Source organism: Petaurus breviceps, unplaced genomic scaffold (assembly GCF_028583685.1).
Source record: "Petaurus breviceps papuanus isolate PSGF00001 unplaced genomic scaffold, PetGlider_PUasm1.0 90734, whole genome shotgun sequence".
Classification (NCBI taxonomy): Eukaryota; Metazoa; Chordata; class Mammalia; order Diprotodontia; family Petauridae; genus Petaurus; species Petaurus breviceps.
In genome coordinates, this window is record NW_027187327.1 from 13923911 (window position 1) to 13948819 (window position 24909).

The following is a 24909-nucleotide window of genomic DNA, read 5'->3' on the forward strand; positions in this document are numbered from 1 at the left end:
AAATAAAAAAATCCTATAAAATGACATCTTTTTTGTTGAGATCAAGGGACCATAAAATGTTGAGGTTTAAGATTTAGGTGTGCATGAGACCCCAAAATACCAACACACTGGGTCCTGCCTAATGAATTTGACTCGTCTTCTCTCAGCTAAAGCAAAGTTTATTAGAGATTCACCATAATGGGCGGACTCTTAAGGAGCTTAAGTGTCTGTGAAGCTTGTATTGGATGCTCTTCATGCTGTCTCAAGCGCCCCAGAAATAATCTTACACAGAGTGAGTCTGGGTTAGATAACTTTCAGCCATCTCATGGAGGCAAGATGGAGCTTATATACAGAAAGGTTGTGGGATGAATCTAGAGGTGGTCTAGAGGAGGAGTTTGGGAGCGTCGTCAGGAGGAGTCAAATGAGGTCAGACTCCAGTAAAGAGAAATTAAGGATGTGAAATAGCTGGAGGCTACCTGGAGACGATGGAGGGCTAAACTAGTTTAAGGGTAACAGATTTGGGTATAGATATTTTGGGAGGATCAAGGGAGGGAAGTTTCTGGACAATGGAGGGCTGGCTAGTAAGAGTAAGAGATTTGAGCCTAGCTATGATGAAAGGTTTATGGCCTCTGGCAAATGCCTCATCTAATGGTAAGATTCAACAAGAGTTCAAAGGGTTTCCCAGAGCCCATCATTTTTTATGTTAGAGACTGACAAATTAAAGGAAATGCTTTACAAAGTGGTTTCCCCATGATATTAGGAAATCAGATTGATTAAAATTCTTTAACACTTCGTTTATTTCCTCTCATCCTCTAGGTTGGGTGGTAGATAGGTTAATGTTTGTCCTGAGAAGACAAAAGCCCAGAGACTTTTCTGAGAGACTTTTGGGTTGTTGAATGGAATCTTTAAATTTTGAAGGTGATCTCTTTTAATAGGGTTATTCAGAAGCAATGAAAGAGAGAAGAAAAGAGGCATGTCAGGGAAGAGATAAGAGATTCTGATTCAGAGAAACTGAGTTCCAAAATCTTGAGCTAGAGCAGAGAGGAATATGAGAAGGGATGAGAGAAATATGTTTGATCAGTGTCTAAGGCCAATGTGTTAGGAAAGAGGCCTAGATTTCTGTGAGTGGGACACAATTCCAAGAACCTTCCCAGGAAGGATTTGGGGTGTCAATGAACTTTGGGCTTTCAAGTGAGTGAAAAACTCAGTTCCAAGCAGAGACAAGGCTCTGGCTTCTCCTCTGAAACAGGGACTTAAGAAAATGAACTCGGGCTTGAATTTGGAAGAGAAACAAAGAAGTGGAATTCAGAAGCAGAACTAGGAAGTGCTGTTAAAGCTCAATTATTATTTTTTTGTTTGTTTCCTAGGAATACCTGAACAAATGAGACTGCATACCCTGTGGGGTATACTTACCTTTATCCTGAGCTTTTCCTTTACATTGTGTGTATGTTCAATGCAGAACAGGATTGAGAAAGGAAAAAGCTACAATCCAAAAGCTTCATCTTTCTCCCCTCTATGCACTTCCTCCTCATCTTTACAATCCTTGATTACCCACCCCCACAAATCACTCCCTTTCTCAAGCTCCTAGTGTGTTTCCTTCCCAAACTACCTCATATTCATTTCATGTATGTATGTCTGGGCTTGGATGCCTATGCCTGGATCACCTACAATGGAGATGATGAGGGATAGCTCCCAATAAGTTCAGCAGGAACTCTGATCTTATCTAAGACATATAAGGAGAAACCCAAACTAGGAAAGAGCAGAACTGAGAAGGGTAATGGATGTGGAGGCCAGGCACTTTGTTTGTCTGTTCTGTTGTGTTTGTGATACTTTGTAGAGAAGCCCTGGGACTTTACTGGAAGCCCTGAAAGAGGATTTTCTTGTTGTCTGTTTACAGAAGTCTTGGAGGAGGGTTTCAGAGGTCCTGTGACTAACTTATTATTTGTGTTGAGTCCTCCCACTTTGTTTGTGGGTCCCTGTTAATTTCAAAGGCAGATAGTGAATTAATGAGGGTGCTGGCAATGTGCATGAATGTTATTTTGGCTCTGTTAAGCTTTGTCTTCCCAGAAACAGAAACTGCAAAGGACTTGAGGTGGACCGGACACTGAGAGCTTCAATATATAACTTGAGTGGGATAAAAAGTGATGACTTCTCAAAAGTCTAGTCAATAATAGATTGCCTGGACCCCAGATTTAAGTTTTTATTAATTATATGTGTGAGAGAGGTGAAAACTTTTCAGGTAATATTGTTACAGACCTAGGAAAGGGAGACAGGGAGACAACAGTCTGGGACCTTTGTCTCACTTCCTTGGTCATGAGCTGGGGAATTTGCTAGCTAAGTTAATACATGGGAGGGAAAAGTGAAAACTCTTCAAATTTAACTACAGGCCCAGACATCCCAGAGTTGAGTTTCCACTCACCTGTACAAATGTAAAATTGGAAATCCTGTTGCAAAACTCCAGACAGGTCATGGTGACCTAAAATCCCCATGATTCATAAAATATCATCTGCTTTCATATCCATATTGATACTGCTGACATTTTACTTGCTACATAAGCAGATTTTTGTGGTTAGACTGTGAGCCTAAATTCCTGATTAATGGGAATCAAGGACTGTTATGGGAATGGGAATTTAAGATCTTCCCTGCCCCTAGGCCCTTTGATAGGCTTAAGTGCTCCTGGAGCCTGTGGGGGGAGGTTTGGTTTTCAGGAATGCTTTTTGATTGGGCAGTGGGTCAAGAGGGTTGTTACATTCTCTGAGCCAGGAGAAGGCTACATAAACCTGATGTGAGGCTTTGTTTTGGGGCTCACTTTGAGAAGTGTTGTGTGATTTGACCGGATGAGACTCTGGGCAGCCATTGATCCCTTCGGCTTTGAAAACCCAGATGTTGGTGCTTCCCTCTCTGGTAACTGTGACTAGGTATGGATGTAATGGTCAGACAGTTGGAGGCCTGTCTGCTGAAATATTTCTCTGTCTTCTTGTAACTTCTGCTTGTAACCTGTCTGTATGCTATGAAGTTTGGGGTGCTGACATTTTCCCCTGGACTAGGTAAATGATATGTTTGATTGATTAAACCAAGATTGTTAACCCATTTCGAGTTGCTTTCCTTTAGTAAATCAGATCTAAGGACCTGTGTTGGCAGCCACCCTGGGTATGTTGGAGTTCTTGCTGCTACAATGACAGTGAAGGGAGGGAGGAAAGGGGTTGTCTTTTGGGTATAAAACTAAGCTTTGCATTCTGTATTTTGACTCTCTTACCAGCATGCTGGTAGTGATGATACCCTTCTTGAAAGAAGTAATAAAAGTCTTTCTGTCTTTCCTGGAGAACCCTCTGATTTATTGATTTTGTTTTGGGTAAGGGTCTTTTGTCCCACACAAACTGGACAAGGAGCTGGATGAGGAGCTGAAAGCTGCCTACCTGTGAATCCAGGTGACGATAAGGTAGATTCAGGTAGAAATTGCACCCATGAAAGAGGAACCATGGAATCTAGGAGCCAGCCTAGAGTCAAGATGAAAAGACCTCTGCTTGGGTACTTAATGCTGACTGAGAAGATCATGATTTACTGCAACCTTGGGGTGGGAGAATTTTGTACTCTGTACCTTGTACCTCTTAAGTTAAGGATGATTGGAAACTAATCTCCAATCAAGAAGAAAGAAGACTTTTTGATTGAGAGATTAAGACAATGTGACCTAGGGGTGGAGAATTTTGACTTTTGTACTTTGTGTCCCTTAAGGAGGTTTGCTCCTTAAGGAAGATTGATTTAAGGACTTACTGAATGATATCTTTTGTTTAAAACTATGTGGCTACTTTGGTGAAACTTATGTGGCTACTCTAGTGATAAGTTGTTATATTATAATATTGTGAATACTGTACTTTGATTTCTGTAAATGTTTTGTCTTAGTTTATTACTGAATAAATTGATAGTTCAGTGTACTATGTGATCAGAATCTTAAAGCTATTCACAGCATCAGTCCTCTGGAAAATTGCTCTTGCTTGGCACTATAGGCAGGTAGGTGGCTTGGTAGATATAGTAATGGGCAGAGTCAGGAGTTTAAAAACTTTTTTTTTGGAGGGGGGAAAGCAGGGCAATCGGTTTTAAGTGACTTGCCCAAGGTCACACAGTAGTAAGTGTTAAGTGTCTGAGGCTGGCTTTGAACTCAGGTCCTCCTGACTCCAGGGCTGGTGCTCTATTCACTGTGCCACCTAGCCGCCCCAGGAGTTTAAATCTTGCCTCAGACATCTGTGTGATCCTGGACAAGTCATTTAATCTTTTTCAATCACAGTTTTCTCATACATAGTAAAAGCAGCTACCTTGAAGGGTTTTTGTGACTACCAAATCATATTTTTTTATATCTATATCTATATTACTTTTTAAAACTTAATGGTATGTGTACATGCACATACACACATATACACACAGAGCCATAGATAATTGCATTTTGTATTATATTGTTATTTACTGTGTGTATATAAACACACATATATGTATATTATATAGATACCATGTATATATTATATAGATACCATTACAGTTTACAAAGTGCTGTAGATAGACATAAACTATTCACTCACCTTGTCATGTTCTGCCCCCAAATGGAATTCTAATAGCTTCATTATATTTTAGCTAAGAACCTGGTCCTTAGTTCAGTGTTACATAGAAAACTAAATATTTTTTTATTATTTTATATATATTTATATTATGTTATTATATAATTGAAAAATGAACAATTCAGTCAACTGACTCTTTTGGTGATTTAGAATCTTGACCTTTGGTATTTTATTTTCTATTGGTTTACTCTTTTTTATTTTTGATTGAATGTACTTCCATCACATGTTTATTTCTCATAAGCCAGTCAGCTGTGTACATAGGCAGGTTTTGTTGTTGTTTACAGCATGATATAGCATCTCTCTCTTCATATATATATATATATGCATACATATACACACACACATATATATATATATATACACATCATAGGCTTTTTAGTCATACTAGTGATAGGTATAAAAACATGGTTATTTGTGTGTATATATGCACAGGGAGATAGTATTACTTTTGTGAAGAAATCTACATTAAAAAAGTATAATGTACACTTCCTGAAGGAGACAGTCCTTCTCCAGGAGAAATAGTAGTCCCTAGGGAGTCCAAGGACCTAAGATCAAATCCCACTTCTGCCTTTTATTCCTGTGTGACCTGGAGACAGTCAGTTAAGCTGCCTGGGTCTCAGGTTCCTTATGTATAAAATGAAGAAGTTGGACCAGATGGCCTCTGAAGTTCCTTCCAGATGTGAACCTGTCATCCTGTGAGGAAAGGAAATGTTTTGATGTTGTTTTTGTTTCTGTTGTTTTCTTCAGACATTTCTTTTTTTTCAAAATGTAAACTTTTATTTGTCCAAAATGCAAGTGAAAGTGCTGCTCTTTATCTTTATATATCTAGTATCTTGCAAATAGCACTTATTTAAATCTGTGTAGTTTTTGTTTTTCATAGGATCATGGATTTGGAATAAGAAGGGGCCTCAAAGGCCTTATAATTGTACCCCTTCTGTCAGTCAGTCAACAAGAATTTATAAAGGGCTTAATTTATTAAGGGTCCAGCATTGTGCTCATTGGATAGATGAGGAAACTGAGTACAGAAAGTTTGAATTGCCCAAGTTTATGAGGTCAGATTGTACCCAAGTACTCTGAGGTCAAAGGCAGATTCCTTTCCATTGTACCATGAGTAATGAGTTGTGCTCTACATATATTCTACTTAAAGGATGATCACGTGACCACCTGTGTTTATATGTACATTTATTCCCTAATATTCTGTTGAAGACGGTTTGGCAAACAAACACCCCCTACTTTTGATATGCCAACTTTAACTAGTCAAGATGTGCTGCAAAATCTGTCATTGTTTTAGAAGGACAGGATGGAAAGAGAACCAGATGCTTTGAAGACAGCCCCCAGATTTCAATGTTCAATGCCTTATATCCACAAGATTCAATATTATGACTTTTCATATAACTTGAAATTCTTTGGCAATTGGACAACTGGGTCGTCTCTTTTATTATTAGCACACTCAAACAGCAGCAGAAAAACAACCTTCCATTTGTTTCTTACTGAGATTTATTGTTTTGAATAATGCCACTTTTCAGAAGTGTACTCATGTGCTCACTTAGACAGGCTAACAGTGAAAACTTGTACGTGAGGCAATGTACCCTTTGGGCCATTCTTTAAGACATATTTAGTTCAGTGACAAGTCAAGTTAAACATCAGCAACAGAGGACAAAGCCCAGTCTTTCTCGTTCCCATGATCCAGCTCCTGCTTTCCACCACAGGACCTGCAATGGCAATCTGGCAAGACATAGAACACAGATGGCTACCAACTGACGTGAAAAGTAAATTTTATTAAACATGTTTACATAACATGAGTTGGAAGTTCATTTAAAAGCACAGGGGAGTGTTAAGACAAGTGGTCAAAATAGAAAGATACTACCCAATTGTACTTAGTCAATTGTTGGCCACTAAGACAGAACGGACTCTAGTAATAGTGCACCAATGCTTCAGCTTGTCTTGCTCAGCAGGTCGAGCATTAGTCAATCTGTGCCCGATGGAATGGTGGGCAGAGAAGTCTGGCATGTTAAATAATAATTAATAATTCACTCGGTGCAGGCAGTATGTCTAATGGATTAAAACCTAGTGTGTACACAATTTCTACATGTGTTACAGCCCCACAGTAGGAATCTACACCAAAATAATTTATAAGAAGGTTTGGTCCGAACTACATCACGTTTTCCATAGGGTAAAAAATAAAGTCCATCTATAGACATTTTTGAACCAGACTAACTGAGAGTCTGGCTAAAACCTGCCAAATGCCTATAACAAAAATGGATGGCTTAGATTTCTTGGTTATTTCAGTATAGTATTTAACGAGCAAACTGTACAAGTACATGCAACATACAAGCCGGCCTACGTGGAGCTAACATACATTATTAAATTACCTTTTTGTTTCTTTACTTTTTTTTTTTAACAAAACATGCATGCAGCTTTGAAGAGTTCCAAGTCATGCTGCTCTATCTGTGTGATCACAAAATTGAATGGCCCATAAAAGGAAGGAAAAACCTATCAATGCACCTGCACGGTCTGCAGTTGGTAGCACATCACAAGGGAACGTCAAGGCCAAGAAAAACTGAAATGAAGAAAATGCAAATTGAAATTGGACTTTTTTTTTCCTCAAAAAAGTAAGATATCTTGTGTTAAAAAATCAAGCTTTGTGCTTGCATCAATCTCAAAGAAATGTAAACTAAAATTGGATAAAAACATTAGTTAAGTGCAGAATATTTCAACTGGAATTCCCAGTGGAATATTGAGCAGCCCCTACCATGCTCTATCCAGGGCCGACAGTTGTGTCTGAACGGAGACACAGCAGAGAAGCCTGGGTATAGCTGAAAGTGTCATATGCTTAATTCCATTTCTGGTCAACATTGTGGGACATCAAATGTGTATTTCCTATACATGAATATGCTTATTCTCTCATGGACATTTGAAAGAGAACAGTATTAACAAGGAGTGATTTCAATGTCAGAAACTAAGATTAAGCTGTTGCAGTCCCCAGCCTTGGTTGCAGATAGGTTTCTTCAAAAGTCTTTCATGCAAAACATAGACTTTAAAAAATTTTTTATGCTCTGTCCAGAATGCAAAAAGAACAGTGGTGCTTATCATGTTGGGAGGGCAACATTCTGGCCTCTTAGTTTGCTTTGGGTTTCTACACATAAGACTCTGAAGAGCTGATACTGGAGGGGTGGGAGGGAAGGTGATGGGGAACATGAGACCCTTGATTGGTATCACCTTGCCTGGGTGTTGCACTTTGGGGGCGGTGCTTACAGAGAGGTTCTGCAGCCCTTTATTGGTGATCTGGGAACAAAGAAGGTAAGGGTCTCGATTAGTATGGTGAGGACTGTCACAACATAGGTGAAGGAAGAGAGGGTCACACAGCCAAAAACTAGAGGAAGTAACAAGTACAGAAAACACTGCTCAAACACCAGGGGAAATAACACTGCTTGTAGTTTGGGTAAGAACGTGAGAATGTGTATAACACAAGATTTTCCACAGAGTGACGGCTTCCAGTTGGTTCAATTGTGTGTTTTAGTGTGGTGGTGGTGGTGGTGGTGGTGGTGGTGGTGGTGTGTGTGTGTGTGTGTGTGTGTGTGTGTGTGTGCGCATGTGTGAATTTTAAACCCCCCCTCCTTTTTTTTTTTCTTTTTTGCTAACAGTTAGAAGCATCAGTGACTCTCACTAGCAAATTGACTTTTTTTTTATTGTAATTTGATAGATGCCCTTGATCTGTCATTTGAAGCCAGGTTTAAACAAACAATTCTGACATATTTTTTGGATAACTATTACAGGTAAAACAGAAGTTGATTGTCTGTCTCCAACAATGTTTTTGATCACATAATATCTAGTTCGGGTTATTATCCTGGATTGGTAGCATTTTACTTAACTAAGATCCGTTCTCTACAAGTTCACTATGATCGAATGCAAGGAGGCCCAGTTGAACTTTCCAGAGATGATTGGGAAGCCCTGCGAGTCAAGGGCGCCAGGGTTGGGTCCACCAGTGATGAAGGCGGGAACAATTTGTACCATCCTATTACCATGCTGGACAGATCAAGTTCCTCTAGAAGGATCTGAGCTACACCCATGAAACACTTATGATCCATTCGCCCATAATCCCCCCAGACGATCACCTGCAGAGAGAGAAAATCATGCACAAAGCATAGAATTAATACAATGTAAAAGGCCACCTCTTTTTATGCTTTTAATTTGGAAAGTAAGTTGAAGAAGAATCCATATGGGTGGCAGAGAAAAGACCATCAAGGACTAAAAAATGGTGCTCAGAGGAGTTTCTGGAAATCCTAATATGTTGATGGCCACATTCATTTAGGAATTTTTCAAGGTCAATTAAAAAAAAAGAAAATATATTTCCTTAACAATTTTTCTAAGGGAAAGAACAAACTAGTAAAATGTTTTTAAATGAACAAAACTGTAAGATGTATCTGAACAAATATGAATTACTTGAATGATCAGAATAGCTAACATTTATATAGCCTTAAGGTCTGCGTAACCTCTTACATATATAATCTTATTGTTCCTCCCAGCAACTCTGGGATACAGGTACTTATTACTATCCCCATTTTACAGATAAGGAAACTGAAGTCAAAAGAGATAAAATGACTTGCTCAGCATCATATAGCTAGTTAGGTTTTTGATGCAGAATTCAAATTTAAGTCTTCCTGACTCCAGGCTCAGGCTCTTTCTACTTCACCATCTGTTGTGTTTGTTTCTGTTCAGTAGTTTCAGTTGGGTTCAACTCTTTGTGACCCCACTTAGGATTTTCTTGGCAAAGATACTGGAGTGGTTTGCCATTTCTTTTCCATCTCATTTTATAAATGAGGAAACTAAGGCAAACAGGGTTAAATGACTTGTCCAGGGTAACATAGCTAATAAATATCTGAGGCAGGATTTGAACTCAGATCCTCCTGACTCCAGCACCGGTGCTCTTTACACTATACCACCTAGTTGTCCACTGTACCATCTACCTGCCATATATAGATGTACAACAACAACAGCTAGCATTTATATAGTGCCTTATTATTTTCAAGGTACTTTGCTAACATTATCTCATTTTATCTTCATTATTACTGTCCTCATTTTACAGATGAGGGAACAGAGGTAGTCTGAGGTTAGTTGATTTTCCAAGAGTCACATAGCTAGTATGTGTCTAGATTTGAACTCGGACTCTCCTGATTCCAAGAAGCTCTATCTACTGTGCTACCTAACTGCCTCAATAATTGATTAATTAATACTGAAATACTGATGAGCTGATTATTCATTTTCATAGACTCATAGGATATTGGAGTTGGGATGGGTCTCACAGACCATCAAGTTTAAATTCCTGCCTGATGGACAAATCATCTTTATGAGATCTTGGATGAGTATTTGGTTAGTTGACTGGAAAATTTAAAGGAGTAGGTTACTTTCTTTCTCATGAGATGATACTCCACTGCATTTCTGGACAGGCTGAATTCCTAGAAAGCTCTTAGTAATAACAATTCACCCTTATACAGCACGTTATGGTTTATAAATCACTTTCTTCAAGACAACTCTACGGAAGGGGAACTGGAGCTTCAAAGTTATAACTGACTTGCTGCTGGGCACACAACTAGCAAAACCTTTATGATCTACCCATTGGTCCTAACAATACTTTTTTTCCCCCCCAAATTAATTAATTAACTAGTCAATATACATACATTAAATCAAATATTGTCATAGGAAATTGAAGATTCAAAGACATAAATGTAACAATCCCTTTATTCACATAAAGAGTATATACCTTATGCATATATATCTATCTATCTACATATGTGTATACTCACACACATACATACATATTATATATATATTCAAACTATAAACAAAATATAAGAACGGGGGGGGGAGGCATAACTAGATTGGATCATCAGAAAAGACCTTGTAGGAGATGTCATTTAATTTGTCTGAGTTGAATTCTGAAGGAAACTGGAGATTCTTGGAGATGGTGGTAAGGAAAGTATATAGCCTTGAGGTACATTCTACACAAGGGCCTGGAGAAGGTGAATGGAGTGTCATGTGTGAGAAACAAAAATGCCAGTTTGGCTGGATTGTAGAGTAGGTAAAGGGGATTAAAGTATAATAAGGCTTGAAAAGGAGAGATTGGTGCCAGATTGTGAAGGATTCTTAAGGCCAGACAGAGTGGTTTGCAATTAATCCTGGAGGTAGGAAGCTGCATACAAGACTGACATACAGACTGACCTGTACTCTAGAAACATCACTGTGGCATCTGTGTACATAACGAAATGAAGAGGGGAGAGACTGAGGGCAGGGAGAGTCATTAGGAGGTTATTGCAATAACCTAGGCAACAAGTGACAAGGCTCTGAAGAAAGGCGATGGAAAGCAGGGCACCAATTTGACAGATGTTCTGGAGGAGAAGCTTTGGCAGCTGACTGACTATGAAGATTCAGGAATTAAGGATGGCTCCAAAGTTGTCAAACTGGGTGACTGGAAGGGCTACTGTGCTATCTACATAGATAAGGGATTTCAGGAAGTGGGATGAATTTGGAGAAATAAAAAAGAAGTTCCACTTTAGACTTATTGAGTTTGAGATACCTATAGCACTTCTGGTTTGAAATGTCAAGTTGACAATTGGTAGGCACAGATCTATGGCTCAAAAGGATCTCAGAGGCTATTGAGTTCAATCCATTCATTCTATAGATGAGAAAACTGAGGCTCAGTAGGGATATTTGTCTTATTATGTATTCAATAAGCATCAGAAGCAACAACAACCATTCATCATTGTTCTTCCTCACAGAGGGCTGTGCTAGAAATCCTTATTTAGTTTGCTGTCTATCAAGCCAGAAAAGCTTTAGATATTGACTTGGTAATGAATTGGCTTCATTATCTATATCTTCCCCCTTTGTTTTTCTTTCGTGTAGATCCTTGGTTCATCTTTGATGAACACAGTTTTATTTCTGGGGATTTCAAGGTCTTATTCAATTACATATTTAAGCAGTTTTATTGCTTTAGTACACTTAGGCACACATATACTGTCTGCATATCTATTTATCTATCTGTCATTTCTCTGTATTTGGTGGGGGGCAAAAAAGGGAATTAGTTTTACTTCTGAATGTGTGTGTATATATATACACACATATATTAAAGCAATCGGGGTTAAGTAACTTGCTCAAGGTTACACGGACAGTTATTATTTTTGTGTGGGTGCCGAGTATTGGAGTCCGGAACCGATCCCAGGTGTCCCGATACTGGGGCCTGTGCTCTTACTCACTGGACCATCTGGCTGCCCCTAAGCAGTTAGGGTTAAGTAACTTGCTCAAGGTTACACGGCCAGTTATTATTTTTGTGTGGGTGTTAAGAATCTGAGCCTGGAACCGAACCCAGGTCTCCCAACTCTGGGACCTTCGCTCTTACTCACTGTGCCACCTGGCCGCCCCTAAATGTATACTTTTTAAAAAATATTTTAGACAAATACTAAAACTTAAATACATAAAATGAAAATAAAAATAAATATAAAATTAAATATAAAATGAGGAAAAATTGTCTTGTGCACAGCAGAATACAGGAGAGCATTCAGAATATATAGCAATGATTTTCCATTTCAAGGAAGTCCATATGTTAAATACTGTGGGTTGTGTTGAAACCATGCATATTAAAAAAAAATAAAATGATTACTGACCTGAAGAACTTTACCCTGTGGACTTTCATCAAAAACCAGGGACTGTTGATACAAAGGATCGAGGGTTTTTCGGGCAATTCTTGTTTTCTTCTTTGCTATGCAGGCTCCGTTTTCCAAAAGATAGACTTTAACATATGGAGCTGTAGAAAAAGAGATTAATATTTGAGTGAATTAGCCCAAATGTCTTTTGAAGAATATGACTGTTTGGTGATCAAATATTTATTGAGACTACCATGTGTTTTATGATTTTAAAAAGCCACATATCAATGTAATTTCATATTTATAAAAGATTGAAGTAAATAGAAAAGCAAGATTTTAGGGCAGGATTCTTTTTTTTACATATGGGTGCAACATTGATCATGTACATAGATTTCAGCCCTGCTTCCAAACAAGAAATTATTAAATTACTAAATTTAATAATTGTTAAATTAGCTGATTGTTCCATGCAAAATATTAATTAATTTTAAAATTTAACAAATATCTTCATTTATTGCACAGTGGTATTCTCTTATCTGAAGTAATTATGACTGTTCCTTACCAGGTGTAGATTTGGAACCAGGTTTTTGAGTGAGACTTCTTGCTCTGATGACTTCCACTTCTAATTGACCCTTTTTATCCTCCATTCCAATCTGTATATCACCTGAAAAGGGAAAGAGTTATAAATCACTGGGTTGTTGCCTCTTTTTATTCTTTTTTTTTTCAAATGCTTTATTAACTTCTGATTTACATCATTCGTTTCCGCTAGATTTTGAGTTACAAATTTTCTCCCCATTTTTCTCCTACCCACCACCCCAAAATAGCAGTCCCACAGGATATCCCTTCCTCCAATCTGCTCTCTCCCATATTTTCTCCCATACCCCTTTCCACTTTTCCAGTGGATCTCTATGCCCCAGTGCCTGTATATCTTATTTCCCAATTACACGTAAAATAGTATTAATAATTGTGTGTGTATATATATATATATATATATATATATATATATATATATATATATATATATATGTATGTATTTGATTTTAAAACTTTGAATTCCAGATTCATTCCCTTCCTCCCTTGTCACCCACCCTTACTGGGAAGATAAGCGGTTCAGTATAGGTTGTACATGTGTGGCTAATGCAAAACAATAACATAGTAGATATATTGTAAAAGACTGACTATATTTCCCTCCCTCCTATCCCACCTCCCACTTGTTCTATTTTCTACTTTGATCCCATCCCTTTTCAGAATTGGATGCTTCCAACTTCCCTCCCCCCAAGCCTGCTCTACCTTCCATCATCCCCCCTCTTATCCCCTTCTCCCCTACTCTCCTGGAGGGTGAGATACCATATTTCATGTGTATTTCATTCCCTCCTCAAGCCAAATTCAAGGGAATAAGGTTGACCAATTCCCTTTTGCCTTCCTATTCTTCCCCTCCATTTTAACCATTTTTCCTTGCCTCTTCTATATGAGATCTTACCCCATTCTGTCTCTCCCCATCTCCTCTCATTATATTCCTCTCTCACCTCTTAATCTCACCTTTTAAATATCATCCCTTCCTGTTAAATTGGTCCTGTGCCCTCTATCTATGTATACCTGTAAACATATGTACACACATTCACATATGTATTCATATGCCCATATACCCTCATATATATATATATATATATATATATATATATATATATATATATATATGTCTATATTCCCTTCAACTACTGAGAAAAGTTTCATCATTTACAATTATTGTTTTTCCATGTAGGAATGTTAATAGTTCAACTTTGATAAGTTCCTTATGATTTCTTTTCCTTGTTTACCTTCTCATGCTTCTCTTGCTTCTTGTATCTGAATGTCAAATTTTCTATTCAACTCTGGTTTTTTCAGCAAGAATGCTTGAAAGTCCTCTATTCCAATGAATGACCATATTTTTCCCTGAAACATGATACTCAGTTTTGCTGGGTAGGTGACTCTTGGCTTTAATCCCAGCTCCTTTGACCTCTGGAATATCATATATGTATATGTATACTTTGATCCCTCGGTGTAGAAGCTGCCAGATCCTGGGTTATCCTGATTGTTTCCACAATATTCAAATTATTTCTTCCTGGCTACTTGTAATATTCTCTCCTTAATCTGGGAATTCTGGAACCTGGCTATAATATTCTTAGGAGTTTTCTTTTTGGGATCTTTTTCAGGACGTGATCGGTGGATTCTTTCAACCTCTATTTTGCCCTCTGGTTCTAAAATATCAGGGCAGTTTTCTTTGAGAACTTCTTGGAGGATGATTTCTAGGTTCTTACTTTGATCATGGCTTTCAGGTAGTCCAATAATTTTTAAATTATCTCTCCTGGATCTATTTTCCAGGTCAGTGGTTTTTCCCATGAGATATTTCACATTGCCTTCTATTCCTTCATTTGTTTGGATCTGTTTAACAGCATCTTGATTTCTCATAAAGTCATTAGCTTCCATTTGCTCCAATCTAATTCTGAAGCAATGATTCTCCTCAATGAGCTTTTGAGATTCTTTTTCCATCTGGCAAATTTGGCTTTTTAAGGCATTCTTCTCCTCACTGCCTTTTTGAGCCTCTTTTTGCCATTTGAGTTAGTCTATTTTTCAAGGTGTTATTTTCTTCAGTCAGGCTGTTGACTCTCATTTCGTAATTTTCTTGCATTGTTCTCATTTCTCTTCCCAATTTTTCCTCCACTTCTCTTATCTGCTTCTTAAGGTCCTCTATGGCCTGTAACCAGATAGTATTTTCCTTTGAAGCTTTTGGTACAGGAGTTCTGACTTCACTGTCTTCTTCCTGTTCCATGCTTTGCTCCTTTTTGTCCCTAAAATAGGAGTCTAATGTTGGAATCTTCTGTCTGCTTTGTTTCCTTTGCCTGGTCATGTCACCCCACAGTCACTTGACCACTGGGTTTTTTGCCACAGTAAGACTCTGCTACCAGACAGGGGAGCTTTTGTCCCAAATGCTGGGGTTTTCCCAGCTGCTGGAGGTATTAGATGGGTGCCCTCTCTGAGGCCTCCACATGCTCTGGCAAGCTGGACACACACCCTAGAACCTCCACCTTAGATTGCAATCCAGATCCAAGCACTAATATATACATAGATTAAATAATAGTGCTCCTAGGGATTACTCTTACCCATAGCAGGAGTTGCTAGTGTTTGTCTTCCAACAAGCTGAGCTGGTCCTAGTCCATCAAGGAAATCACTGAATTGACTGTCAGCTCCCAATCGGACCCCAGGAAATATTAGGCTGCAAGGATGGTAAAAAAAAATTAATGAAAATAAAGTAAAATAATATAACTGGCTTTATTAGAACATATACATGTCCCAGAATTATTTTATATTAAACACTGAATTTATCTTACATGTAATTTATTAAAATATATATTAAATTTAACATAATAGTTTCATAACTATACTGCTTATCTACATAATCTCAGAATATTTTTTCATATAGGATGGCTGTTTTCAAATATTTGAAAGGCTGTGTCATACATAGTGGGACATACTTATAAACCTAACTACTCGGGAGGCTAAGGGTGGTGGATCTCGTGAGCTTGGGAATTCTGAGCTATAGTGGGCTAAACTGATCAGAAATCCACACTAAGACTGGCAACAGTATGGTGAACCTCTTGAAGAATAGGGCCACCAGTCTGTATATAGAGGGATAAATTCATACAAGTCAGAAATGCAGCATGGTTAAGGCTTCTGGGACTGTAGGATTAGGACAATGAAGAAAACAGAGAAATCCAGTTTTTTTTAAGTTTTTAGGGGCTGTCAAGTGGAAGATCAATTAGACATGTTCTCTTTTGCTTGAGGAGGCAGAACTAGGAACAATGCTTAGAATTCCTAAAGAGCAAAATTTAGGCTTAATATCAGGAAAGATTTACAAATAATTAGAGTTGTCCAAAAGTTGAAGTTGTTACCTTAAGGTCTGGTGGCCACTTCCTCTCTTCTCCCCTTTTGCAGGGCTTCTTAACATGAGGTCTGTGAACTTATAACTACGTATTTTATGTTGTGTGCTTAAAGACATTATTCTAATGAGTCTTTGAGCTTTACCAGACCATCTAAGTGTCCTATGGCATAAAATAGAGTAAGTACTCCTGCTAGAGGTTCTAAGGGAAGACTAGATGTCCACTTTCTGGTAATGTTGTGGAGGACATTGTCAGCCAGATATAGGATGAACTGAATTTCCATTCATCTATGTCTGTGAGTTTTGGCATTCTGTTATATAGGCATAGTAAGGGTGGTTTCTGGGGAAAAAAATAAAATTCCAAACATTAAAGCATAAATATGTTTTATATCTGAAAATTTGATTCTGTTTGTGGCAATTTAATCCACTGTTTGGGAATCTGTACTAAGAAGGAAAAATTATGAGATGGGACACACTATTTATATGGACACAGTTACTATATTTCATATATGAAATGTTCTGGGCATCCACAAATATTGACACAACTATCTTTAACACCAAACACAAGCAATCTTATTTTATTTTAGAAACTATGAATGAAAATGTAAATTAAATAATATTGAATTTTTAAAAATGGATTTATGATTTCATTGGGAGAAGATTTTCCCTCTATCAATGCAGGTCAGAATCTGACTCATAATAGTTTTAGGGAGTTGCCTGGGTCACTGAGAGATCACATGACTTGTGATCAACAAGCTCACACAGCCAATCTAAGTCAAAAACATTACTTGAACTAAGGTCTTTCTGACTGCAAGGTTAGATCTCATTCAATCAATCAATACACCAAGAAGAATTTATTCACTGCTTTGTATGTATCAGACATTTATGCTAAGCACTGATGGCATTAAATTGGGAGCTACTTGAGGGTAGGGACAGTCATTTGTCTCTTTTTGTATCCCCACTGCTTAGCATAGTACCTGGAACACGGCCAATACTTAATAAATATTTATCAAATTGATTTGATGGCATTAGGTGAAGTTTTCTAGTCTGTATGTCACATTACCTTTCAATATGGAGGCATAAATGATTTTGGAAAAATTGGCATAAGGTTATCATTTAGGTCATTAGTTTATTCATTCATTCATTTACTCATTTATTTGTTTATCAATCTATCCATCTATTTATTTGATTCAAGCTTAGATCTGAAACTTAGTAGCTGTGCTACTGTGGGCAAATTACATAATTTCTTTGAGGTTTAGTTTCCCCATATTACATATGGGAATAATAAGATACCATCTACGTCATAGAACTGTAGTGAGGAAAGAGTGTTATTAACCCTAACATGCCATAGAAATAAAAGTTACTGTTGCCATCACAAATTCAAAATATTTGACATATATTTTAAAACATAAACATATTTTCAGGAATACTGTTTAATGAAAGAGATTTGAAAAATTAGAAAATTAGAAAAAGTAGAAAATTCCTACTTCTTCCCAGATACATCTCATATTTATCACACTATTTTATATATTTTATACATTTATACATTTTTCTCCTTCTTGTTCAATAACCATCACTTATAAGTGAAAGCTTACGTGTATTCATTAACACTGTCCTCTCTTCAGATAATATCAACTTGTTATGAATGGCATGAATGCTGATAAATGAGCAATTATAACTAGTTATATAAAACTAATCCCCATTCTAACAAATAAGTAAGAGCAATCACTTTGGGTTAAGTTTCTGGTTCTCAAGAAAAAGTCTAATTTTAAAATAAAATAATTTTAAAATTTTATTTAAAATAATCATATCCTAGGAACAAGCAATTTTAGAATTGCGGGATGAATGGATAAATGTGGAGAGTGGGAGGAAAAGGACCACATGAGTAGGCTTTTGTTTGTCCCTCACGATGAACCCCCACAACTGCATAGTATGAGAGAAATATCAAATTTGGAGAAATTTTATCCTTTATTTCTAAGAGAGAAGGAATGAGGCTTCAAGTAATTGAAACTGAAGCTGCCTCTGTCAGCAAATTACCCACAGCCCAGGATCTGGAATTACAGGGAGAAGTGGCCAAGGGAAAGAGGAAAGAGGGTTTTACACACACACCCACATACACATACACACCCCCTCCCACACCTCTCTCTGTGTCTCTCTCTGTCTCTGTATCTCTTTCTTTCTGTCTCTGTTTCTGTTTTTCTTTGAGTTTACATCTCTGTCTCTTTCTGCCTGTCTCTCTGGTGCTTTAGACATTGGAAACAGAACCAAACAAACCAAGTTTCTTGTCTTGAATGTTTCTTTCTATGTGTCTGACCTTAGGTTAAACAAGTGAATTTCCTTCAGTTTCTTCATCTGTAAAATGATGGGGTTGGACTATATAAAGGGATCCTGACATATATTCTAGCTCTAGCTCTAGGATATGTGATCTAATAAGGGTATTTATTAGATGATATTTAACCTGTACCAATCACATTTATATTTTTGAGTCTCTGTATGCATTAGATACATAGCTGGGATGGAAGGCAACATATTCTCTCAGCGTTTGATTCTTTGAAAAATGTATGTATTCCAAGTATTGTACTCATCATCAAATGGGCCAGTATAATAGTTAATGCTATAGGCTAAAGCAAAATCCCATGTATACTCATGGCTGTCTGACCTTAATAATGACTCCAGTGGTCAGCATTTAAATGAATAAAGAATCTTCTCAAGCTACTTACTTCCCTTCCGAGCTGTAACTATTAATGCTGCCGTCAGTAGACTCTCGACTTGGCTGCCGTACCATCTTCCTCATTTCAGCTGCCATGCCGGTTTCTGTGCTTCTCTGTATAGTGCTTTTCAATTTCTTGTGGCCTGATTCTATGAGAGACAGAGAGATAGAGAGACATAGAGAGGGACAGAGAGACATAGAGAGAGACAAAGAGACAGACACAAACACAGAGAAGCAGAGGGACAGAGAAAGAGAAAGACAGATGCAGAGACAGAAAGACAGAATCAGAGAGAAGCAGAGAGAGAGAGAGGAGAGAGAGAGAGAGAGAAAGAGAGAGAGAGAGAGAGAGAGAGAGAGAGAGAGAGAGAGAGAGAGAAACTGTGAGTTTCATCTGGAACCAGTTGTTCTCGCATATTTATTTTTGAAAATATAAAAGTTAATTCTATGCATCACTAAAAGGGACTTGAGAGGATATCATCCACCCAGGAAATAATATCCCTCAGCAAAGCTCTTGTCTAAACTCTAAACACCATCTGGTCTAAGAAGGATAGCTTACAATTGCTATGGGCCAAGAATTCTGTCAAAACCCTCAATGAGTTTTCATTAATAAACATACTTAATTATTGTTAATAAAAATAACTCCAGTGGAAAACTGAAATTGATGTGTATATATAATGTAAAAAGATCGTTTGCACTTCATAATAATAATATATGGTATTTCAATGACACTTTAAAGTTTGTGAAGCCCTTATATATATGTTATTTCACTTGACCTCACAACAACTTTATGAGAAAAGCACTGTAAATATTATTTTCACCATTTTGATAATGAGAAAACAGAGGCTTAGATAAGTGCACCAGAAATACTATTTGAAGACAGGTTTTCCTGATTTCAACATATGATATTGCATTGCAAGCAAGCCAGTATTGACTCCCCCTCCCCCTCAAAAAAGGCGAGAATAGGGCTGGATTATGATTTATGACCTTTAATAGAATAAGTTCTTTAAAGAAAGAGGCATCAAAAGTTAAAACCATTTTCCATCTTTGTTCCTTTTCTCCAAATAGCCATAAATCATTTTGAAGAACCATAGGATATCGATTTGCTAGCAGACTGTGGGTTATTACCTTAAAATTATGCAAGTCCAAAAAAACCCTCCTCAAGCTCTTTTGGATTCTAATAAAAATACTGATTTTTCATAGTAATTAAGTGATATTTCTGGCTCCAAGATATTATTTCCAAATAAAGGATAGATTCGACTGTACCATGAGTGAAATGAAAGGATATGTTAACCAACAGACTATGACATATACATATATATGTATATATTAATATGTTATCTTTATCTTTTCCCTTTTCTGTTTCTCTTCTTTCAGTAAATAGCATACAACACATTGGTCAATTTAAAAAATGCTTTGTATGTGCTAATGGTTAAATCCTCACAACATCCCTGTAACATGGATGTCCAAAAGCAATACATATGACAACATCTATGCCTATTAGATCTTAGGCAGAATGTATCAAAGGCAGTATATTTTTTTTATTTGAAGCATGGAAGAGTAAAATTTGATGTGGTTCATAAATTACTCATTTGAAGATAAAGAAAGTAAATAAAGAAGTTCAAAGTAGAACTGAGTTTTGGTGCAACAAGTTATCTTTTCATGGTCTCTTATAGGACTTTGCTCTTGGCCTTCACCTGTCTTCTGTTCAAGTTGATATAGTTTTTGAAAGTAGGATGCTTAGAACATCACAAAAGGGGGAAAGAAGGAAGGGAGGAAGGAAGGAAAAAATGAAGGAAGGAAAGGAGGGAGGGAGAGAGGAAGGGGAGGAAGAAAGGAAGGAAGAAGCAATTACTAAGAGTTTACAATGTCAGGCACTATGTCAATGCTTTACAAATATCTCATTTGATCCTCACAACAATCGCATGAGTTAGGTGCTACTATTATATTTTACAAGTGAGAATACTGAGATTAAGTGATTTGTCCAGGGTCACACAGCTAAAGCCAAACTTCTAGGATTGGTGGTCTATCCACTGGACCACCTGGCTTCCTCAGTTCAGTTCTATTTCAATAATTATTGCAGTGTGTCTCCCAATACAATGATATTCATACAGAGAGGTAGTATAGAATGGTTACATTTGACTTTTGCCTTCATATTTTCATCATTAGAATATGTATTCTTCTTGCACTTATATGTTCCTCAATGTGTAATACAAACACATAAATTCATTAAAAGGTGCCTTGAACTTTATACAAAATGTGTGCTCTTGAAAACCTGTGCAACTTGGATCTTTCTAAATTCATGGCACTTTCTACAACCTTTCAGAGATATTTCATCTTCATTTCAAATCACCAAGACAGGTAACTGTAGATATTAGCTTTAAATTTGTCTGCCCCCTCCACCCACTCTAGGTACTTAAGTAGTTGATGTCAACTAACTACCTGAGGATAGTAATTGAATTTAATATATGAAGGGATGCTCTGGCATTTTTATTAACTTGTTACCATCATGAAAACAAGAGCTTTGTCTTAATTGCTTTCATATTCCTCATAGTAACTAGCATGTAATAGATGCCCAAGAAATATTTGTTGAACAGATGCATCTCTTTGCAAAGTAAATAATCTTGGCAGGTTTTAAAATTTGGATTTTCAAAGCACAGAATATTTTAAATCACATTAAATGGAAAACAAAAGAAAAATCAACAAGAATTGATGCTATGAAACAATAATTCCTTATAAGTGTAGCACTATCTAGTTTACAAAACACATGAATCTCAGTTGAGTCTCATAACAACTCTGTGAGATAGGGAATAGAGATATTATTATTCCCATTTTGTAGACAAGGAAATTGAGTCTCAGAAAGATTATGTGATTTTTCCAAAGTCACAGAGTTGATTATCAGAGCTAAGACTTAAATTTAGGTCTTCTTTTTTCCTTCCAATTAAATTTTTTTTTTAACATTTTTAATTTAAAATTTTGATTTCCAAAATTTTCTGCCACCCCTTCCCTTACTCATTAAGAATGCAAGCAATATGACATCAATTATTCTTGTGAAGTCATGCAAATCAGATTTTCATATTAGCCATGTTGAAAAAAAAGAAAGAAAAATAAGGTGAAAAAATATGCTTTTATTTGCACCCAGAGTCCATCAATTCTCTCTGCAGATAATATTTTTCATTATAGGTCCTTTGGAATTTTCTTGGATTACTGTCTTGATCAGATTACCTGTCTTTCACAGTTGATTATTCTTGGTTCTGTTCATATTTCACCTTGCATCAGTTCTTGCATTCTTCCCAGGTTTTTCTGAAACCATCCTGTTCACCATTTCTTATAATACAATAGTATTTCATCACAATCATATACCACAATTTGTTCAGCCAATACTCAATTAATGGGCATCCTCTCCATTTACAATTCTTTGCCACCACAGAAAGAGTTGCTATAAATATTTTTGTAAATATACATCCTTTTCCTTTTTTCTAAACTCTTTGGGATAAAGAACTAGTAGTGATATTGCTGGGTCAAATCGTATGACAATTTGATTACTCTTTGGACAAAGTTCCAAATTCTTCAGAACAGTTGACCTAGTTCACAACTGTACCAACAGTACATTTGTGTATCTATTTTTCCACATCCCTCACAATATTTATCATTTTTCTCTTCTGTCATATTAGCCAGTCTGACAAGTATGATGTGGTACCTCAGAGTTTTTTTTTTTCAATTTGCATTTCTCTAATCAATAGCGAGTTAGAGCATTTTTATGTGACTACTGACAGTTTTTTTTTCTTCTGAAAAGAAATGTAGTTCTTCTGACTCTAAATTCACCGTCCATTCCATTAAAATAGGGCTACTTTTTCAAAACTCAAGTGAGGGAAGGAAACTGCTCAGGAAGTATTGCTATAAAAATTCAGGTAGAAACAATTTAAACCTATTTCTATCATGGGGCTAGTTTTGCATTAACATATTGCTTACATTACCATACAATGTTAGAGATACAAGGATCCTTAGAGGTCATCTGGTCTAATCTCTATACCTTAGATAATGAAGTGGGGGTCCAGAGAAGGAAAGTTAATTTCTCAGTGTAATAGCACATTAATGGCAGAATCAGAATTGAACATGTCTTCTCTTGAGGGAAAGGACAGGTAGCTAAGGGGCATAGTAGATAAAGTACAGGGCCTGAAATCAGGAAGCTCTCCCTTCCTGAGTTCAAATCCAGCCTCAGATACTTACTAGCCATGTGATCCTGGGCAAGTTACTTAACCCTGTTTGCCTCAGTTTCCTCATCTGTAAAATGAGATGGAGAAGGAAATGGCAAACCATTCCAGTATCTTTACCAATAAAACCCTAAATGGGGTTCTGAAGAGTTGGACAGGACAAATGACTCAACAAAAAACAACTTCCCTTGAGACCATGGTTACTGGGAGCTTTGCCCTTTTATAAGGCATGTCAGAAGATCAAGAATTTCCAGGGAAATGTCACAATGTGAAGGAAAAAGAAAGAAAATTGTTTCTCTTAGGAAAAATACAAAAATTTGGGGCTTCTTTAGTTCTACTCTTAAGATTTTGTTGCTAGGTGTTACCTCCTATGTATGTGGAGACATGTATGAATATTCTAATCCAATGTAGTCCAATAACCATTTAATGAGAGCTTAAAATATGTCATATTGATATCTCAGGCTACAAAAACAAAAGGAAAGTTAGTCTCTGACCTTGAAAAGTTTTCATCCTATTAGGATTTGGATAAATTGGAGACTTGTCATATTTTTGTTAGTTTTAAGGGGGAAAGGAAGAGAATAAGCATTTATTAAGCACCCACTATGTGCCAGAAACTGTGTTAAGAGCTTTATAAATGCTATCTCATTTGATCCTTACAACAACTCTGGGAAGTAGGTGCCATTATTATTTTTATTTTATAGTTTAGTAATCTGAGGCAGAAAGATGTTAAGTAAATTCAGGCAAAATGATTAATCCGAAGTTCTTAGAGTATAATAAATTAAAGATATGCTTACCTGTAAGTGTATCAGGAATCTTCTCTACACATAAAATACATATCTTTACAATACTAAGTTGTTATTGTTTATCCTTTGTTCTGGAAGACCAATGACATCAGGAAGGTGATGACATCTTGATTTGCTAGTGAATTGGATTTAAGTGAGGCAGGACTGTGCAAAGTCAACTGACTCACTCTCTCCTCCAGAGCCATCGGGTCCAGCAGCAAGATATAATAGCTCAGAAAGGCTGAAGATGGCCCTGGATGCAGCGTGAAACCTTGGCATTTTTAAGCTAAGGTCTTTCCCAGGTCTCAGTTTGTCTGAGGTAACACCCATTCAATGATTAAGGCTAGGTAAGAAATGAGGCAAAAATGAATGAATGAATGAATAAATAAATGCCTCTTTTAACTAGCTAAAAAAAAAAAAGTAAAATCTGTGAGGGAAAGATACTCAGGGTTTCTGGCCAAGACAGAAACAACTGCTATTTTACATTCACTCTGAGCCATCAAAACCCAAACAATGACCAAGCGAGGCTTGGGCTGGGACCTATTATTGGCCAATCAGTGAGAGACAGAGTGGTTTAGGTTTAAAACATGGTCAAGTAGTTTCATTTGAATCCCAATGGGCTTTATCAAAACCTGGTTTTCCAGTCCTGTATTTCAAGAAATCATAAATAAAACTATAATCATAAATGAATTATAAATAAAATGGGGCAAAAGAGTTAATTGTCCCATGGTTTTTTTTTAATGATAAAATAAATAAGTAGGGAAGCAAAAAAAAAAAAAGAAATCTAGCCTGTAAATCCCAAAATTATCTTGTGAGGTTTCAGTTATCAAAATGTATATTCCTTTGGGCAGAGCACCAACATTAGGATATGATTCCTAGAGTAGGCAGAGGGAGAGGAGAGAGAGGAGCGAGAGGAAGGAGGGAGGGATGGACAGAGAGGAAGGAGGGAGGGATGGACAGAGAGGAAGGAGGGAGGGATGGACAGAGAGGAGGGAGGGAGGGATGGACAGAGAGGAAGGAGGGAGGAAGGAAGGAAGGAAGGAAGGAAGGAAGGAAGGAAGGAAGGAAGG

At 37.1% G+C, this 24909-nt stretch overlaps 1 protein-coding gene across 10 annotated transcripts in view; it reads right to left on the reverse strand.

Annotated features, from left to right (window-relative positions):
• Positions 1–6344: 6344 nt before the first annotated feature.
• Positions 6345–24909, reverse strand: part of RIMS1 (regulating synaptic membrane exocytosis 1) — a 412074-nt gene continuing 393509 nt past the window's right edge. For all 10 annotated transcript variants that reach the window (XM_069067040.1, XM_069067036.1, XM_069067039.1 and 7 more), the window contains 5 exons: positions 18857–18995; positions 15361–15473; positions 12783–12884; positions 12245–12384; positions 6345–8701 (listed from right to left, as the gene is read on the reverse strand). In XM_069067040.1, coding sequence (XP_068923141.1) covers positions 8483–8701; positions 12245–12384; positions 12783–12884; positions 15361–15473; positions 18857–18995 — 713 coding nt within the window. In that variant the 3' untranslated portion in view covers positions 6345–8482. The remainder of the gene's footprint in view (positions 8702–12244; positions 12385–12782; positions 12885–15360; positions 15474–18856; positions 18996–24909) is intronic.